The 16427-nt window shown below is 37.1% G+C and overlaps 7 protein-coding genes and 2 non-coding genes across 9 annotated transcripts; 4 read left to right on the forward strand and 5 right to left on the reverse strand.

The window, feature by feature from the left end:
- Positions 1 to 659: 659 nt before the first annotated feature.
- On the reverse strand, positions 660 to 758 carry SPOG_16370. The gene has a single exon. It is a non-coding gene; the product is annotated as a tRNA-Leu (tRNA).
- A 381-nt stretch (positions 759 to 1139) lies between these two features.
- SPOG_01324 (uncharacterized protein) lies at positions 1140 to 1822 on the forward strand. The gene is made up of 2 exons (XM_013170012.1): positions 1140 to 1386; positions 1454 to 1822. The coding sequence occupies exons 1-2, from the start codon at positions 1204 to 1206 to the stop codon at positions 1574 to 1576; spliced, it is 306 nt and encodes a 101-aa protein (XP_013025466.1). The 5' UTR covers positions 1140 to 1203; the 3' UTR covers positions 1577 to 1822.
- SPOG_01325 (RNA polymerase II associated protein) lies at positions 1748 to 3381 on the reverse strand. The gene has a single exon (XM_013170013.1). The coding sequence runs from the start codon at positions 3231 to 3233 to the stop codon at positions 1920 to 1922; it is 1314 nt and encodes a 437-aa protein (XP_013025467.1). The 5' UTR covers positions 3234 to 3381; the 3' UTR covers positions 1748 to 1919.
- Positions 3382 to 3574: 193 nt separating this feature from the next.
- On the reverse strand, positions 3575 to 5311 carry SPOG_01326 (spindle pole body protein Kms2). The gene is made up of 3 exons (XM_013170014.1): positions 5220 to 5311; positions 4443 to 5177; positions 3575 to 4395 (listed from the first exon to the last, which is right to left on the reverse strand). The coding sequence occupies exons 1-3, from the start codon at positions 5280 to 5282 to the stop codon at positions 3862 to 3864; spliced, it is 1332 nt and encodes a 443-aa protein (XP_013025468.1). The 5' UTR covers positions 5283 to 5311; the 3' UTR covers positions 3575 to 3861.
- A 1127-nt stretch (positions 5312 to 6438) lies between these two features.
- SPOG_01327 (DNA replication factor C complex subunit Elg1) lies at positions 6439 to 9652 on the forward strand. The gene is made up of 2 exons (XM_013170015.1): positions 6439 to 9068; positions 9111 to 9652. Exons 1-2 carry the CDS (start codon positions 6637 to 6639, stop codon positions 9445 to 9447), a joined length of 2769 nt encoding a protein of 922 aa, XP_013025469.1. The 5' UTR covers positions 6439 to 6636; the 3' UTR covers positions 9448 to 9652.
- On the reverse strand, positions 8988 to 11851 carry SPOG_01328 (ubiquitin-protein ligase E3). Its single transcript, XM_013170016.1, has 2 exons — positions 9986 to 11851; positions 8988 to 9939 (listed from the first exon to the last, which is right to left on the reverse strand). The coding sequence occupies exons 1-2, from the start codon at positions 11759 to 11761 to the stop codon at positions 9667 to 9669; spliced, it is 2049 nt and encodes a 682-aa protein (XP_013025470.1). The 5' UTR covers positions 11762 to 11851; the 3' UTR covers positions 8988 to 9666.
- Positions 11852 to 13073: 1222 nt separating this feature from the next.
- SPOG_16371 lies at positions 13074 to 13154 on the forward strand. The gene has a single exon. It is a non-coding gene; the product is annotated as a tRNA-Met (tRNA).
- Positions 13155 to 13957: 803 nt separating this feature from the next.
- SPOG_01329 (histone promoter control protein Hpc2) lies at positions 13958 to 14915 on the forward strand (the record flags this gene model as incomplete). The annotated part of the gene is made up of 2 exons (XM_013170017.1): positions 13958 to 14080; positions 14181 to 14915. The coding sequence occupies 2 exons, from the start codon at positions 13958 to 13960 to the stop codon at positions 14913 to 14915; spliced, it is 858 nt and encodes a 285-aa protein (XP_013025471.1).
- Positions 14916 to 15086: 171 nt separating this feature from the next.
- Positions 15087 to 16301, reverse strand: SPOG_01330 (ribosome biogenesis protein Rrp14-C). Its single transcript, XM_013170018.1, has one exon. The coding sequence runs from the start codon at positions 15933 to 15935 to the stop codon at positions 15204 to 15206; it is 732 nt and encodes a 243-aa protein (XP_013025472.1). The 5' UTR covers positions 15936 to 16301; the 3' UTR covers positions 15087 to 15203.
- Positions 16302 to 16427: the final 126 nt, after the last annotated feature.

The raw sequence follows: 16427 nt of genomic DNA on the forward strand, positions 1-16427 counted from the left end.
ATATCTTTTGCAAGTTTATTGCAATAATTTCCACTCTACGAGATCGGAAGATAATTTGTCACGGGAGAAATCTCACACGTTATGAGAATGTAAATCGAGTGGAAGTAATAAGTACAATTACAAAATTGTCTATTGGAATTGGACGTGTTAGTACTACGTAGAGTAATAGTAATATGTCCAGGGATCTGATTAACTAAATGAAAACGACTAAGTGTCAATCTTATTTAGCCTGATCAGTCAAATCTTCCGATCTAAAGATTTCGACTGTCGACACACATATATATATTATTCTGTATATTTGCCATCGTGACTGGCTTCTCTAATTAATAGCAATAATCACGAATTGTAAATTTTAATCGGAGTTTCTGCAATCAAAGAGAAATTTGCATTTTCAAATTTTTGTTTACTTATTATCAAGCACAATTCTTTAAGCTTATGAATATTAACTGATATTAGCTAATATTCCATTCTTATAACGAATTGTTATATTATGAATGCTAACGAGGGACCCAATTATGACAATTTCTTAATGAGACTAATAGACAGTAGCTTTACCGAGTAGTTAAAGAAAGGAGACTCAACCTATTATATACTTCCTACCTTACCTTGGTATAGTGTAATTTACCGAGTTAGTGCTATAAAAATGATAAAAGAAATTTTGCGGCGAGTGAGGTTCGAACTCACGCGTTTTACAACAGCAGGGTTCAAGGCGCAAAGCCTCTTAAATCTGCCCCCTTAGACCACTCGGGCATCGCCGCTTGTTGAAACTATCTGAATTCAATAAATATATAACAGGTAGTAAGGAAATTATGCACTGGTAAATAGATTTCTTGCGTTTATGTTTTCTATGCAAACCAATTGGCTTTGATATGACACAAGCAGTCTCGCTCTTTAGTAGCACAATTCCTGGCGTAAAATGAATTATCGGAATCATATAGACAAGAACATCTATTCAAGTTGCATATAAAAGCGTGAACAAAAATTGAGTGATTCGAGAATCCCTATTATTTTTTCTCTATTTACATTCATCGTTTTTAGTGAAGTTTGACGGACGTGTTAACGGTCGCTAAAGAGGTTAAGGTGATCTATCGTAAGAATGCTTAAATCAAAAAAGAACTATTGGTCCAACAGACAGGTTCCACATGTGCGAGCAAAGTAAGTTGGATTAAAAAGCAGTTTCCGTAAAGAAATCAGTTTGTAAGAATGAGTAGTCGTTTAACGCGGATTGTCTCTCTTTGGCCAAAGGACGAGTTGCGCCCATGGCTTTCTTTTCCTAAAACTTTGGATACCCCATTTCGCACCAAGCTTGAAAAACTTTCTCCAGAAGAAAGGAAAACCCAATTGAACGCTGCGGAGAAGTTATTGGAAAACACATATTGGAATGAGGTACATCATAGACAAGCTTTGTTTGAAGGGATTTGACGGACAAGAAGTAACTAACGCGGAATTGTAGTTTACGCCCGAACAGAATGTATTGAAGCCTCAATTCAACCCCAACTACTATGAAAACCTCAAACAGGTCCGTCGTAAAGAGGTAAAAATTCCTTGGTTTAAGCGATTGTTTCAGAGCAATTGAGTTCAACGCAACGGTTTTATGAAGTTTTGAAAGCCCTTCTGCCTCACCCTTTTTCTCTAATGTTTTAGGATTCAAAATAAAAAAATTTAAGCCTTTGTTTTCAAGGCCGCACGATTCATTTACTCGCATAAAATGATTTGTCTGAACAATAGGACATGTTTTGAACCAGATTAGATTAATACTTCGTCCTTAGATAAAACAACAAAAATTGAATCAATTAAATATTACAATCTTTTAAAAATTCCGTCCCTTTAAAAATCATTACTCAAAAACATAAGCAGTAAGAAAAGCAAAACATCCAGAATCTCGCATATTCCTCTCCGTTGACCAAAATTATCCAGAATTACAGGGCTTGTCTTGTTGACCCATGCTGACTCTGCGAGGTTAACCATAAAGCCTCAATGGCTAACGAGCGAACCGTCATATGGCGTACATTCTCACCAGATGCTGCTATTAAAAGATCAAGTATATTTGTGTCCTCAACCAAAGTGTGTAATTCAGGTGAAACAATATCGCCAAACTCTCCTGAATTCAGTCGATACAAGATACGGCCTACAGTTTGAATAGCGATGCAGCGCTGTGTCGGGAACTGTGATCGCAACAAATGGGCTAATTCTACCAACGTATATCCAGCACTTGAAGGAGCATCTCCATGATGATGAAGGCCTTCTGTAACGGGGACTTTGTGACTTTTACCAGGAGGAATAATTTCTCCGCGAAAACCAAAGCGGATTTGATGTGCATGGACACCCTCTGCCTCGGGATTGTATGTATTTTCTTCCTCACTCGGGTCTTTTAACCATTGCATTTGTTTTTCATCTACAGGCAGGTTGGGGAAATATTTTTCGTGTAACTGCTCATAAAAATCAGAGTCATTAGGATCCAGTTCGACTCGCTTCTCTGGAAGATGAACGTTTAGCCCTGGTTCTAAAGGAGCATTGCTGGAGCCAACCTCCTCGCCTGATTTCATATTTGTTTCATTAGTCTTTTTTTCTAAGTTAGACTGAATCTGTTTTTCTAAAAGCGATGCAGATTTGTTACGTTCACGCTTAATTGGAGCATTTCCAAAGGTAACATTCTTTCCTGTCTTTAACTTTCCAACTTTCTCACCATTTGACGGAGAAGCATTGCTTGAAGAAGAGCTTTCAACAACATCCGATGAAAGTACACTTTCTAAATTGGAATTTGAGTGATCCAAGTTTGTTGATCGAAAACGAGAAGGTACATAAGTATCCGTACTTTGACCCGTTAGGTTAGAGGAGCTAGATTGTAAAGAAGCTTCCTTCTCCACCTTCTTTTTATACCTATTTAATAACATGTCTAATAAATCTTCTCGGATCGTAGATCGTACTTCACTCTGTGCTTCTAAAATTTCCATTTCGTCCATTCGATCCAATCGAACACGGTTTTCATCATCAATCCCTTGAGCGTCAGAGTACCCTCTTTCTTCTTCTTTTGGACTTGCTTTTTTATTTCGCGTCTGTCTCTCTTTAAAAGTGCTCATAGAATTCGTATGGCGTTTAGGCAACACTTTTGGAATACTAGGAAAACCACCAGGATGACGCTGTTTCGACTTTAATTCATTAGGCCCTGAAGTTTTTGGTCGTTCTACGACATCTCCTATAACGTTCGAAAACAATCCGCCTCTCTCAGTCATGATTTTTAACTTGCGATAAATCTGTTCAACCTTGTCCAAAATATTTTAAGCTAAAACGACCTAAAATTATGTTATAGCGACTTAATTAAATAATAAATTCAACAACAACAAAGCGTTTTTGTTTTACGCGTCGAAAACTACATAAATTTGGTTCTGTTTACGTGCATGTTGAATAGGTTGAATATTTAAGATATTGGGGTGCATTGCGGTATACGCCCAAATTGTGAACTCTAGCTAACTGCATAAGTAAACAAATTTCATGACCTTCTGTTTCATGTTTAACTTTTGATATGTCAGTTACTTTTAGACACTTCGACATAAAATAAAAAAGATGTTCATCATGAGGAGGGAATGCCTTTTCATCAAGGATCAATTCTAGAATTCGTAGTAGTCTAAATAAGTCTAGATTACACCTTGCATTTAGCAGTTCAGATTCATAGAAAGACATAAGAGTACCAAAATTTTCTTAAAACAACATATTAAGAATTAAATAAAATGTGACTATTATACACAAAGCAAAATCCATATATGAACTTGATTCCGAAGAGACTTCAACTGCGCTTAACAAAAAAGTTTAGCGGAATCAAGGGGGAAAAAGAAAATCATAAATATACAGAAAGAACGGTTTTTATGTGGGAGACCAACGATTGTCAGGAGCAAACGAAGAAAGCCAATAGACAAAAGGCCATTGTTGAATAGTACCAACTCGAAAGAAGAAAAAATATACAGCATGAAAGAACACTATCATCAACAAAGAAATGAGGGTAAGCCGTAAAAAGCGATGACGGATAATTTTGTTTGGCAATCGTTTTCGCACATTACTCCACACTTCAGAAACCTGTAAAGGCTTTTCCTTAATTCTATTAAACTTTTGTAGCAATAATTTTTGGCTCTCAAGTTCGGAAGCCAAAAGGGAAAGACTCGCCGTGAGTTGAGGATCCGCTTGTGTTTTTTGAGACACGGGTAAAGATGGTAAACGAAAAGGAAAACAGACCGGGCTCATAGAAAGCGGCGACAAAGAAAGATTAGAGGAAGCTTTTCGAGACCGAATTTGACTTATTTCTTCTCTTAATATCTTTATTTGGTATTCAAGTTGTTGATTCCTTTCTAATAAAGCAAGGTTCGCTTTTGAGTCCAACGTCTTTTGCAGATGATCGGATTCCTAGTAGGTTAGAAATGAAATAAGTTGTGGTTTAATTATAAACATACTGTCATTCGTTCATTCTCGACTGCCTCAATGATTTGCTCGAGCCTAGCGATGTGGGCTGTTTGCACCTCATATTCCTGATGTATGCTCTCTAATTGTTTAGAAAACTCTTTTGACTCTCGGAGGGTCTCACGAAACTTTTTTTCCCAAGTTTTCGCTTGCGTGTAGCACGATTTACAGGCTTCCTCTGAAGCTGTCAACTCTTCAGAAAACTTTTCGTTTTGTTCTTTTAAATCCTGATTTTCAATTTCCTTAGCCCGTAATTGATCTGATTGGAATTGGACTCGTTCATATAGTTGAGCTAGTGTCTCCTCTTGATTCCCGTTTCTTCGTCTCGCCCCGAAGATATTATTTTTAACATCCTTTGCGTTTGTGATTTCTGTAAAAGGAGTCGACTGACCCAATGGGGCTGCCTTTTGCGGTGTCTGGAAGCTAAAATCATTCTCCTTGAATCGCTTTCTCTCTGAGTACTTGGTATACGGATTGGAACCCACATGAGACCGGCTCCTTGCCCTATTTCTAAGAATCGTTTTGCTTATAGGAATTCGATCTGGCTCTTGGCCTGTTAATTCATAAAACAGGTTTTTAATCTCGATTGTCGAAACCACAATTCCTTCATTGTCCTTAATGAAATCCTCTGCAGACTGCCTTTGCTCAGCATCTAATAAAGGATAGGAGGAAGGTTGGCGTAGGGCCTCAATATCATCGACGATTTCTAAGAAACTACGAATCAAAACCTACACATGTAAGAACCTAGATTTGAGTCAGGCTGATCTTACTTTTCCTGCATTATTTGGATCATACTGTTGCACAATTTCGTCAAACGGAATAAATTCTTCCATTCCTATTTATTTACACTTTTACGGGTTCTGCTCATGGTTAGTTTACATTTCGCACTTCTACCCCATACTTATAGTGAGCTTTAGCAGAGTCACTATTTAGTAAACAAAAGCAAAAACACGATGAAATCGATCATTTGAGCGTTTCGTAAGAAGATAAAATAAAAGGGAGGAGAGTAATATCGAAAGAAAATTGACAAAGAGGGTCTTTAATTGAATCATCCATGAGCAAGGTTTTTATTGTTTATGGTTCCAGGAGTTTCGTTCATTCATAGAAACAGGTAGACGAAAGTGGATGACCAAGCTTTGAATCCATAATATTTACGAAGCTGAATCCTTTCTTCATACTCTCTACCGAGTGTTTGTGTGACACCGTTCATTGCGAATGGACACGTCGGCGGATGGGCGTTTTATGTTTTGGTAAAGTTCACAGTATGAGCTTTATCAAGAGGTGGAAGGCTCAATTTCACCTTTTTATAGAACTATAACTATATGATATTTGATGGTGACTCTATCCCTCAAAGGTATGTGTCCGTAAACATGCCTTTATTCGTCGACTAGCTGCTTCTTTCGACGCAATCATTCCTTGATTTTTTTCAGCTTTTTAAAGCAAGGAATACAAGCTCTAAAATACATGATGGTTTTCTGGCTGAATTTACGACTCTGCTATTTACTCTATAATATGATATCCTAGAAATAATCAGATTTGTGTTTTAAAATTGCTAACTATGGCCATAAAACGCATATCAATTACTTTTTCTGCGTATATTTAGAGAAGTTGTAATGCTTAAACTCCCAAGGGACCCTTGACAACCAATTCTGTAAACAATCAACTCATGTAAACAAGCGTTTGGTAGGCATAATTGAGCATAGTTGGTAATACAAAAAGTACATAGTAAAAGATGAGAAAAAAAGAATTGTTATATAACATGATCAACCTACGGAGGCTTCTAAAGGACTTTTTAGCTAATGATTCTTTCTGAATCAAGGATGGTAAACATGCACACCTACGGAATCATTCACGACTTGGTAGCTTTTATATTTTCAAATAATAAAGTAATCGTGAAAACTATTCTAATCAAACTGATATTTTATCGTATTGGATGGAAACATTGTTTGACATGAGATACTCTCACTTCTCGAAATATTTCTTTTGAATAAAATTTAAAAGAAATATTCAAATAAGCTTTAGTTACTACGCACATTTTCTATCGTCGATATTCCCTATGCTGTGAATGTCTTGGAACATATACCTTCTTCCAATCTTGGAGATTCCTCTCAAACTCAGGTTGTTCCATCTCTTAGGATATTTTCAAAACAGTTTTAGTAGTACTTATGCGGTAATATTTATATCCTTATGCAAATTGTAGGCTATTTGTCTGCAAATTCGCAAAAAGCTACCAATTCAGATTCTCAGCATGTGTCCTCGTCTGAGGAAGCGCACGCTGTTGTGCGCCATAAAACAATGCCACAGACATCTACATCCCCAAATGAAAAAGAACTAACTCGCTCTCATTCTCTTGGTGCTCGTAGACCTCGCCGGACGAAGTCGTTGCACAAAGAACAAAACTACATGAGACGCTTCTTGGATAAAGATTCTCCTTTGGCTGATGAAGAGGAATCTATTTTCTCCACACACAATGATCCTTGTTTTCTTGTAAAACTAAAAGTTTCAGCTACACTAGGGCATAAAATCCAAGAAATACTACAGTCTAACTCAAATGTGGAGACCTCGGTGCTTGCTGATAGCGAAGGATCTATCATCGATGAAGATTCTTTAATGAATAGTACTAAGAATGGTGACTTGGCATTGGGCAGACCATCTTCAACCAAACTGCAACCCGTGCACCCCTTTTCATTTTCGACAAACAGTTCAGCATCAAATTCTTCACAAAATGTCACTTATCATCCCTTTTTTACGTCTTCTGCGAAACGAAAGCATACGGATGATGTAGAAGATGAAGCTAAGTTTCTGAAAAGCTACCTTGAATCTGGGAAAGTAACTAAATTAAAAGACCCTCTTTGGCCTGGTCCTGATAATCAAACCGAATTTTATCCCCCTGTGCACGTCAGTGATACAAAATTACCTTTTTCGAAGAGATCAGATTCAAACGGTTCTGCTTTGCTGACATTGCCTTCTTACTCAGATATCTTTTCCAGTGCTTTGAAAGACATAGACTCTACCATTATTGAACCACCAAAGCCTGAAATAATCCAGACCACTATGGAGAAACTACACTGTTTTGCTTCGGAATCTTTGGGGTTCACTCCTCTTCCTTTTGTGGAAAACGTGCTTTCACACATCAACTCCAAAGAATTAGTTAATAATGACTATAATTTGAGTAACACGTTATGGACTATGAAATACTCACCTAAAAAGTCACTGGATTCTTGTGCATCCTCAGATTGTATTTCAAAAATTGAGGATTGGTTGCGCTCATGCAAACTCTCCAAACCAGCTGCCCCTTCCCATACCCCCGAAAAGTCTTCTGTTATTTCTCGTTCTTCTACCAGTCAATCTCGTACGTCAGAAAAATCTTCAAATGATTCCTTATCCGAAAGTGAATATGAGCCTGATATAATTACCGATGATGAAGATAATTATATCGCGAATTCTCGCAAAAAGTCAAAAAGAACTGTTTCACAATGTCCTAATTGGATGGTAGTTGTTGGTCCTAATGGAATTGGCAAAACTGCTTCTATATATGCCATTTGTCATGAATTAAACTTCAGAATAGTAGAAATTCATCCCGGGATGCGACGCTCTGGTCGGGAACTTTTAGAACGGATTGGAGAGCTCACTCAAAGTCATGTAGTAGGAGGATCTAAAGAGAAAGAATCAACCAATACACTTATCCTATTAGAAGAAGTTGATATAATATTTCAAGAGGATCGTGGTTTTTGGCAAGCTGTTACTGCACTCATTGAAAAATCCAAAAGACCAGTTGCTATGACTTGCAATCAAACTGATTTCCTTCCGTCGTCATTTTTACAAGAAGATCATATAGTTGAGTTTCAACAGTTGCCTTTGGCTGCACTGACGGATTATCTTTCTTCCATATTATTTTCCGAAAGAGCCATTGTCTCAAGAAGCGTTGTTGAATCACTAATTCAGAAAATGGGACCGGATTTACGGACTATGTTAATGCAACTTAATTTTTGGTGCCTTACAGAAACAATGAATCCTTTAGGAAGTGGTAATGATGTCAAACCCCAAGATATACCAACCGTGGAAGCCTCCGTGTCTGCATTTAATGATGGTATAAACATCTTTAACGACAGGATACAATCTGAAGAAAGCCTTCTTCAAACTTACAGTGATGAGCAAAATGGAGATTTAGGAATCCTATTTCTTCCTAACACCGTCAATTGGAGGAAGCCTCCACGCTCTTCAAATAACCACGAGTCTTTCCTGGACCAACTGAACCAGTCATATGAATACACCGATTCTTTATCGCATATAGATGCTTGCTTTTCTAATCAAAGCTCTATCTATGAAACATATGATTTATTGTATGACAGTGTTTCATTTAATGACATTGACCAAGATGCCCGAGACAAGGTGAAATTGAGTTGCTCTGACCACCTAATGGGATTCCCTATTATCACCGATCCTTTTAAATCCAACGCATCACCAGAACCGCATGAGGTTCAATTGAAATACCCACTGTTTAATTTTGTGCTTGGTCTGTATGAAAAAAAAGATTCACCTATTATTACAATATTACCGACTCCATTAAAAAGAGTTCCCCTTTATTTAGCTGTCTTAGCCTCAAAAGTATCTTATAAGTATGGTTACATTAAGATGAAAAAATTTACTAACTTTGTTAGAACGGATCCTGATGAGGTCTACAATGCTCTTTCTTTCTTTTCCCTTTCCGAATCTCACTCATCCATTTTCTTTCCTCCTAATAGTATAGATCGTACGAATGACATACTTATTACAGAAGTTGCCCCTTATATTCGTGCGATGGCAAGGTTTGATCGTTTACGCTTGAATGCATTTAACCTGCTTCTGTCTTCTAAGGGACGGTCTGCTTCCCATTTATCCGGAGGGTTGAATATGCGACTTTTGAAAAATCTTGGTTTCACCAATGAAAAGCTTCAATATTTAGGAGTTGATGGAGGACGTATTCTATCAACATGGCTTTCTTCTGAAAGCAGTTAGTTGTCATACTTCCGTTTTGACATACATAAGTATATATTTACATGATATAAGGAACATCGATTTGAATTGCATCATGAATATCATTCATTAATAATTACCATAGTCAGAAATGCAGGTCTTTTCTTTTCTTTTCTTTTCTTTATTTTTTTTCTCTCATGAAATTAACGGGAGTATTTGGTGATAAATTTTTTTTAGTAAGAAGTTCATGACAAGAATAATTTATACAGGAGGAAGATGGCATCGACAAACAGGGCATATACTTCTGGTTTCCATCCATTGTAACAAGCACTGCCTATGATACAGATGATGACATGGTGTAAGCATGTAGTTCCTTCTAACAATCCTTGAAGCTGGGTTTAAAGTGGAGCCACTAGAAACAAGTTCTATTGTTTGCATACAAATAGGGCATACGTTGGCATCATGCATTAAAGCTTCTAAATCTCCTGCTTGAATAATCGGGTGATAATCGTAAGTCGAACTAGAAGGAAACAACTAAAAGCATAAGTTAGTGAAAAAGTATAAAAAAATGAAATCTTACCCTCTTTGGTAGAAAAAACCTGGGTCCCAAAGTATCCTGCGCAAATAAAATAAAAACCTGGAGACACATCCACAAACCTAAAGCAACGGCAAACGTATATTTGGGAGGAAATTTCAAAGTGGTTTCAGAATAAATGAATATAAACGTAGGCATATACATACGGGATATGCTTAGCCCGATAATATATATCCAAGAAAAACTTCGCGATGTACCTTGCTTGACATTCTGAATAATTTGGGGAACCCAAAAAGAATAACAGGTAAACAAAAGAATAGAAATGAAATAGAATCGATAAGTGACAGGCCAAAAAGCGGAATACAAGGACACAATACAGACAACAAGTATTACAAAATAAAATCGAAGACAAACAGCTGACCAATCTCGCTGATCACGTTCATGCTGAGTCATACCTGCTTCTGGTTGCACATTCTCCACGTTGGTTGTGTTGGCATTACCATGTTCACCTTCACCTTCAATCGTGGATTCATTGTTGTTCGGAGTAGGGGGAAGCGGCGGCGGTGGAGGAGAATTAGAATTTTGAACACGCAAAATCAAAGCCAAATACCGCATGGTAAACATTACCGATGGAATTAGTGAAAGAAAAGCGACGGAAACAAAAGGTAAATAGCCCCTTTCGATAACAACATTTATGCTTAGAAAAAAAATTGCTATGAAAGCGTCGAGACAAGCCTGAATAGCAATGGTAATGAATGAAAGGCGTTGAACATAAGAAGGTGAATTTAAGCGCATCTGTCGCAACAACAAAAAGATCTGATAAAAGATTATGATGATATAGAAAGAAGCAAATCGAACTAAACCAGCATCAAAGACAAAATTGCGGGGGCCCTTGTAATTAGAAAAAGTAAAGGCGACGTTGCAGTCTGGGGAATAGATTAAGCCAGACAATAGCACGTCGGGCATCTTTTTTATAGATACTCCTTGTGGATGGTAATATTCATCTTCTATAGCGGCAAGAGTTTTTCTGCTCAGTCCAGTGTTCTTATTGAATCCGTAAAAGTAAGCCCGACAGGAAACACTTTCCTCCCCGTATAACAAAGGAGACCAACCTCCCCGTGAGATTTGATCAATCCTATCGTCAATTCTTCCAAGGGACTTGTTTTTTAAAACTTCAAAATACTCTTGGCCATCAAACGGCAAATCAGACTTATCGGCTGGCTCATGGAAAAGCCATGGAATACCATCTACACCTGGAAATTCCGGCGAAACCTCGGTAGCTCCCAACAATGCATGAGCCTTATCAATACGATCGCCATAAAATACTAACTGATATAGTGAAGTGCCATTGGAATTCTCCATATTCATAACAAACGTGAAGTCATTTGAGTTCTGTGCGGGATATTCGTATACATTAGCTGAGAACCCTCCTTTTTCGGAGTTTACGATATTTTGTAATGTTCGATGCCATGTTACATTGGGAGAAACCTTGCCAAAAGAATCAAAAGAGACTTTTTTCCAATTTCCTATCACGACAGATGTATGGTTTGAATGGCTATCACCAGGACCAGCGGAAGACTTGTATATTGCGTTTCTTTTCGACAGCACCTCTTTGGGAAATGTTGTAGATTGTCGCACTATTTCAGGAGCGTCAAGAAACGTTGAGTTCTGAATCTTCGAATACCAATTCCTTTCGGCTTGAAGACTTTTCTCTGTTGAATCCCCATTTCGAGAAGGAATACGACGTACCGGAGCAAAAAAAATGAAAAGCAATAGTAAGATAACTACCGGCGCCGAAGGCCTCCACCTTCGTCTATCCATGTATCATTGAATGTGTGAATAACTTATTTTAATTCTTCTTATTGACAATCTTTATGTCTATGACCTTCAATTCACCAAACCGTGTTTGGCACTAGGTAAATTCACATGAGCTTATTCTCGATAAGCAGCTTAGGCTTAATAACAGCATATGCTTGTATATATGCTTACATAAAATACCATGCAGAATATGTAAAAATTATATTATTATGCTTGTTATTACTATTGTTACTATTTAAAAGCATATTAATTATCAAATATACTAAATTGAGTATATATTGGTCATCAAGTATCTTGTGTCTAGTAAACGTTGTAATATCGATTGTTTGAAGTACCAATTCGTTTTGAGGGTTGGATACTTTTCGCGGTACATTCAACGATGAAAATCTGCTGGGATGAGTAGACAGCATTTGGAACAAATACACTCAAAGCGGTCCTTTCCATTTTGAAAACCCATGAAAAAAATCGTTGACCTCCCTCTTTTGCTATAATGCACTTGACGAAGGAAGGATGAAATTCATTGCTAAACCGTTCCTTTAAACACGGGACTCTATTTCTTCTTAATCATTTCTGTTTCACCTTACTAATTGTCGTATAGGAGCAAAGAAATCAAGTTTCTAGGTTGACTGATCAAACCAGTTGGCTGGCTTGCAAATCTATAGTTCAAATCCACATGTAGTTCAATCCATAAAAGTAATACAAGAGTGCAACCGGAAACAAAACTAGTCTTTTTTTTCATATTGTTTTCTATCATCGTATAGTCTGTATACGATATTTGTTTACTGTTGTCCGAGAAAGGTTTTATATCATCGAATATTAAGAGCAAACTATAATGCTATAGAATATATTATTTTGTAGTCTTACCTCAATATCAGCGAATTTATGTACGTTCATTTCATAAAAGGAAACTTGGTTAACAAAAACTATAGATAGACTGACTGTCTCCAAACGAAACCTCCAACTTGTAAGATCTTGCTGGTCGAGCTAAACCATTTGCGTCAACGCGGTGTGTAGTAAACCAAAATTCAATGAAAAATCACACCTGGCAGCCATTCCAATTCAAATTCCTTGTTTTAAGCTTGTATTCATACAGTTCCGTATTATTCTCGTGATACTCATCTACTTTCTACAGAATATATTCAAACCTATCAAATCGCTTATAAGATACAATAAGGCAAAGCAATCTTCCAGAGTTTTTCGTCGATCGTAGGTAAAGTTTCTTTTTCTATGATACTTGTAAGAACAAAAAAATATTTTATGCTAAGACAAGATCAAAAACTATCTCTATTTCCTGAAATCGAAGGAAACCAACAAAGCTTCTGTAGCTCAGTTGGTGGTAGCGTCCCTCTCATATGTTGAAAGGGGAAGGTCGTGAGTTCGAGCCTCACCAGAAGCAACTTTTTGGTTTTTTATTCAGCTTCATTTGAATACAAAGTTCATGAACATGTCAATCAGCTAATTTTCCATAACTGCTACCTTTCTATGTAAAAAAAAAAGCACTTTGCTGTTTTTTAATTCATGTGTGCCTTAATACACACTCTGCTATTCTAAGCTTCCAGTAAAATCTATAATTCTATGTCCATCGTTTATCTTTAGCAAAGCATATAATTTCTCTAGACTGTCAACGACTTTAATTTTCTATTCATCCTTTAAGCATCATATCTCTACTTTAGGAAAACAACCATTCTGTTTATTATTGTAGCGTGCTAAATCACCTTATTTTACTTTTAGTAAATGTTTATAGGATTCGCAATTTGGAAATACGAATTATTGCGAGGACTGCTATCGTTTCTATAAGCTACAATTGTCACCTCCAAACGGATACGAAAATTTCAAAGTTGCACAGCTAACCACCTCTATGAAGTTTTGAATTCACAAACCTGTAATAAGCTTGATGCGTTCAGTCCAGAAAAAGCTATAATATTGGATAGTTTTCTGGTACTTAAAAGTTGTGCAACTCCAGAGGTAGACGTGTGATTTCATACGTGAAAACAACATTGCTCAACAAAGGTGGTTTCTTTGAGATTTCATTTGTGTCCACTGAAACAAAATTTATTGGCTATCTACTTGGCTTTTTTGCTAATACCTTTAACTCAACTAGAAACTTTTCTTTCTCAGAGTTTTCTCTATTCAGTTTCCTTCTAATAGTCAGATTGGTAATATTATTAACTATTTTTATTTTTTTTCAAACGAAAGAACATGCTTCCGTTCGATGACCAACGCGTGTTGTGTTTAGAAATTCCTTTACAAGGAAAAGAAAACGTCCACATTAATTTCGCTGAGGAAGTTGAGAAAATCTATGGGCCTTCCATTAATAGTAATGTAAAAAAAAAATGAACTTTCGGATTCAGCGGAGTCGGAGGGAGAAAATGAGAAACAACAAGGTGCGATCGCAGAGGGTGCAGCAGCTCCACCCAAAAAGCGAAGAAAGAGAAGATACGCAGATGAGTACTATGATCGACATGACCCATTCATTGATGACACAGAGTTATACATTGAAGAAATGGCCGCTGCCAGTAAAGACGGTTTTTTTGTTTTCAGTGGACCATTGGTGGCCGAGGGCGACAAGGTGAAAGTTGAGCGATCTAGGAAAACAAAAAGGAAAAAGAAGTTATCCAGCACTCCTTCCAATGCCGCTAATCCAACTCCTGCTACTCCTCAGCCTTCTATGAATGATCAGCCAGTTACAAATGGAAAACCTGCAGATAAAACAGAAGAAGATTCTAATGATGATGAACAGCCTCTGCAGACCATATCCATGCATGAGCGAGCTTCTAGACAATCCTTCATCTCAGGATCTAAGAAAGACGCTTCATCAAACAAAAGCGTCACGAACAAAGAGACCAAAAAAGAGACCCAAAAGTCATTGAAAGAGCAAAAACCTCTAACAAAAGAACCGAAATCAAAATCAAAGGAAAAGGTGTCTAGAAGAACGTCTACGGGTTCGAAATCGACGAAGAAATCAGAAAAAGAGGAAGCGAAAGGGTCCCCTTCTAACAATACCCCAGCTATCTCCCCGAATTCCCATGCGCATCAAGCACCCACAGTTACCATGACTGACACCGAAGCAATTTCAGATACTAACCAAAACGATAATTCTGTTGAAAACCCCCCAGCAACAGAACAAGCTGTCGCAGAAACTCCGTCCACTATCTAATAGGTCGTCACATCCATGCAGCAAGTATTTGAATGAAGTTGACGTTCAATTTTTGTGTATCGATTTGTACATTCGATTTATTATATTTTTTTCCGCTTGATTACGAATGCGGTTTGCACTTTTTTTCAAGCAAATTAGTCTACGAGCAAATTTAATGAATACTGTATAATCCCGCTCATGAAAATGGTTTTGCGTATACTATTCAATAGCTTTGTAGAAATGCATCTCATTAAAAAACCATAATCCAATCCTATAATCACCCAGATACCCATATATTATCTATTGACTTTATTTTTTTTTTGAAGGCTTTGGCTTCTTTGACTTCTTATCAGACTTTTTACCAGATTTCTTAGTAGATTTTTTACTATCTCGACGTTTCTGAAGATTTTCTTGGCGCTTCTTCTGTCGAAGGGCCAATCCCTGTTGTACACTCTTATGTCTTTCTTTCCAGGCAATCGAAGACTTTTTCTTTTCCTTTTCTTTCCGTTTCATGGTTTTCTTCAAAAGCTTCTCGTTATCCTGCAATTTTTTGCCCTCTGCTTGGAGCAAAACACGATGCCAGGTATCACTTTCTTCAATTTGTTTCTTTTTCTCTTCATCATACTTTTCTATCCGTGCCCTTTTCGCTTCTAAATGCTTCATGGCCCCGTAAACATCAGTTGGACCCTTTCGTTTGCTAGATTTCTTCAATTGACCATTGGTAAACTTGTCTTCACCAAGAAGAAGAGTTCCAAAAGTGATGTCCGGTGTTTCTTTCGCTGAATTAGATGCGTGTTCGGAGCTTTCTAGGTTTTTATCTTCTGAGGCTGCCTGCAGTTCACTTTTTTTCCTTTGTTCTGATTGCCTAGCAGCTTCCTTTGCCTTCTTTTTTGCTTGTGCCCTTGCTTCGGCTTTTTCCTTACGTGCTTGAATCAATGCTTTTCGGTCAGTGTCTTTGGGAATCTTCCTTTGAGACCTAAAGTTCTCAATCTTCTCATGGAGCTTCTTTTGCAATACTTCTTTCGACGATTTAGTGCTCATTTTGAAAAACTTATTACAACTAAAGATCCAAATATAATAGTGAAGTGTTTACTCCTCTTTTTCAACAGAGACACCAGAGACTTTCAATATGATAGATTTTCACAAAATATGTACGAAATGTATTTAAAATCCTTTTGTCGTTTATCCAAGATTTACAGTTTTCTCGTAACTAAACAGGCCTTCGTTTTAGGCAGCTTTAAAGTACTCACCAAAAAACTTATGCGATCTTTAAGGTACTTTCTACAATGAAAATAGTTATTTGTTCGTTTACTGACAAATCTTCACCTCCCTTGAAAAGAAAGAAGTTTGTTGTATTTTTTCTTGGTCCCAAAGTAGCAAAATAATGAAAAGCAGCGAATTAGGTTATCCAGTTCACTGAAATTAATTTATGCGGTAAGTGAAGAGACACTCACTACACTACGGTAATAAATAAATCACGAAATGTTTCACGTTTGTTAAAAGATGTGTAAACCTCTTGTATTTTGGAAAACA

This window comes from Schizosaccharomyces cryophilus, assembly GCF_000004155.1.
Source record: "Schizosaccharomyces cryophilus OY26 unplaced genomic scaffold supercont4.8, whole genome shotgun sequence".
Classification (NCBI taxonomy): Eukaryota; Fungi; Ascomycota; class Schizosaccharomycetes; order Schizosaccharomycetales; family Schizosaccharomycetaceae; genus Schizosaccharomyces; species Schizosaccharomyces cryophilus.

Bases quoted from the DNA above. Each gene is read 5' to 3' on its own strand.
- SPOG_01328 (XM_013170016.1), bottom strand. From the start codon at position 11,761: ATGGATAGACGAAGGTGGAGGCCTTCGGCGCCGGTAGTTATCTTACTA. The intron at 9,940-9,985 runs GTAAGATTTCAT...TTATGCTTTTAG, and splicing joins GGTTTTTTCTACCAAAGAGG to TTGTTTCCTTCTAGTTCGAC.
- SPOG_01330 (XM_013170018.1), bottom strand. From the start codon at position 15,935: ATGAGCACTAAATCGTCGAAAGAAGTATTGCAAAAGAAGCTCCATGAG.
- SPOG_01324 (XM_013170012.1), top strand. From the start codon at position 1,204: ATGAGTAGTCGTTTAACGCGGATTGTCTCTCTTTGGCCAAAGGACGAG. The intron at 1,387-1,453 runs GTACATCATAGA...GCGGAATTGTAG, and splicing joins AAAACACATATTGGAATGAG to TTTACGCCCGAACAGAATGT.
- SPOG_01327 (XM_013170015.1), top strand. From the start codon at position 6,637: ATGCAAATTGTAGGCTATTTGTCTGCAAATTCGCAAAAAGCTACCAAT. The intron at 9,069-9,110 runs GTATGGTTACAT...TAACTTTGTTAG, and splicing joins GCCTCAAAAGTATCTTATAA to AACGGATCCTGATGAGGTCT.
- SPOG_01325 (XM_013170013.1), bottom strand. From the start codon at position 3,233: ATGACTGAGAGAGGCGGATTGTTTTCGAACGTTATAGGAGATGTCGTA.
- SPOG_01326 (XM_013170014.1), bottom strand. From the start codon at position 5,282: ATGGAAGAATTTATTCCGTTTGACGAAATTGTGCAACAGTATGATCCA. The intron at 5,178-5,219 runs GTAAGATCAGCC...TTACATGTGTAG, and splicing joins ATCCAAATAATGCAGGAAAA to GTTTTGATTCGTAGTTTCTT. The intron at 4,396-4,442 runs GTATGTTTATAA...CTAACCTACTAG, and splicing joins TCGAGAATGAACGAATGACA to GAATCCGATCATCTGCAAAA.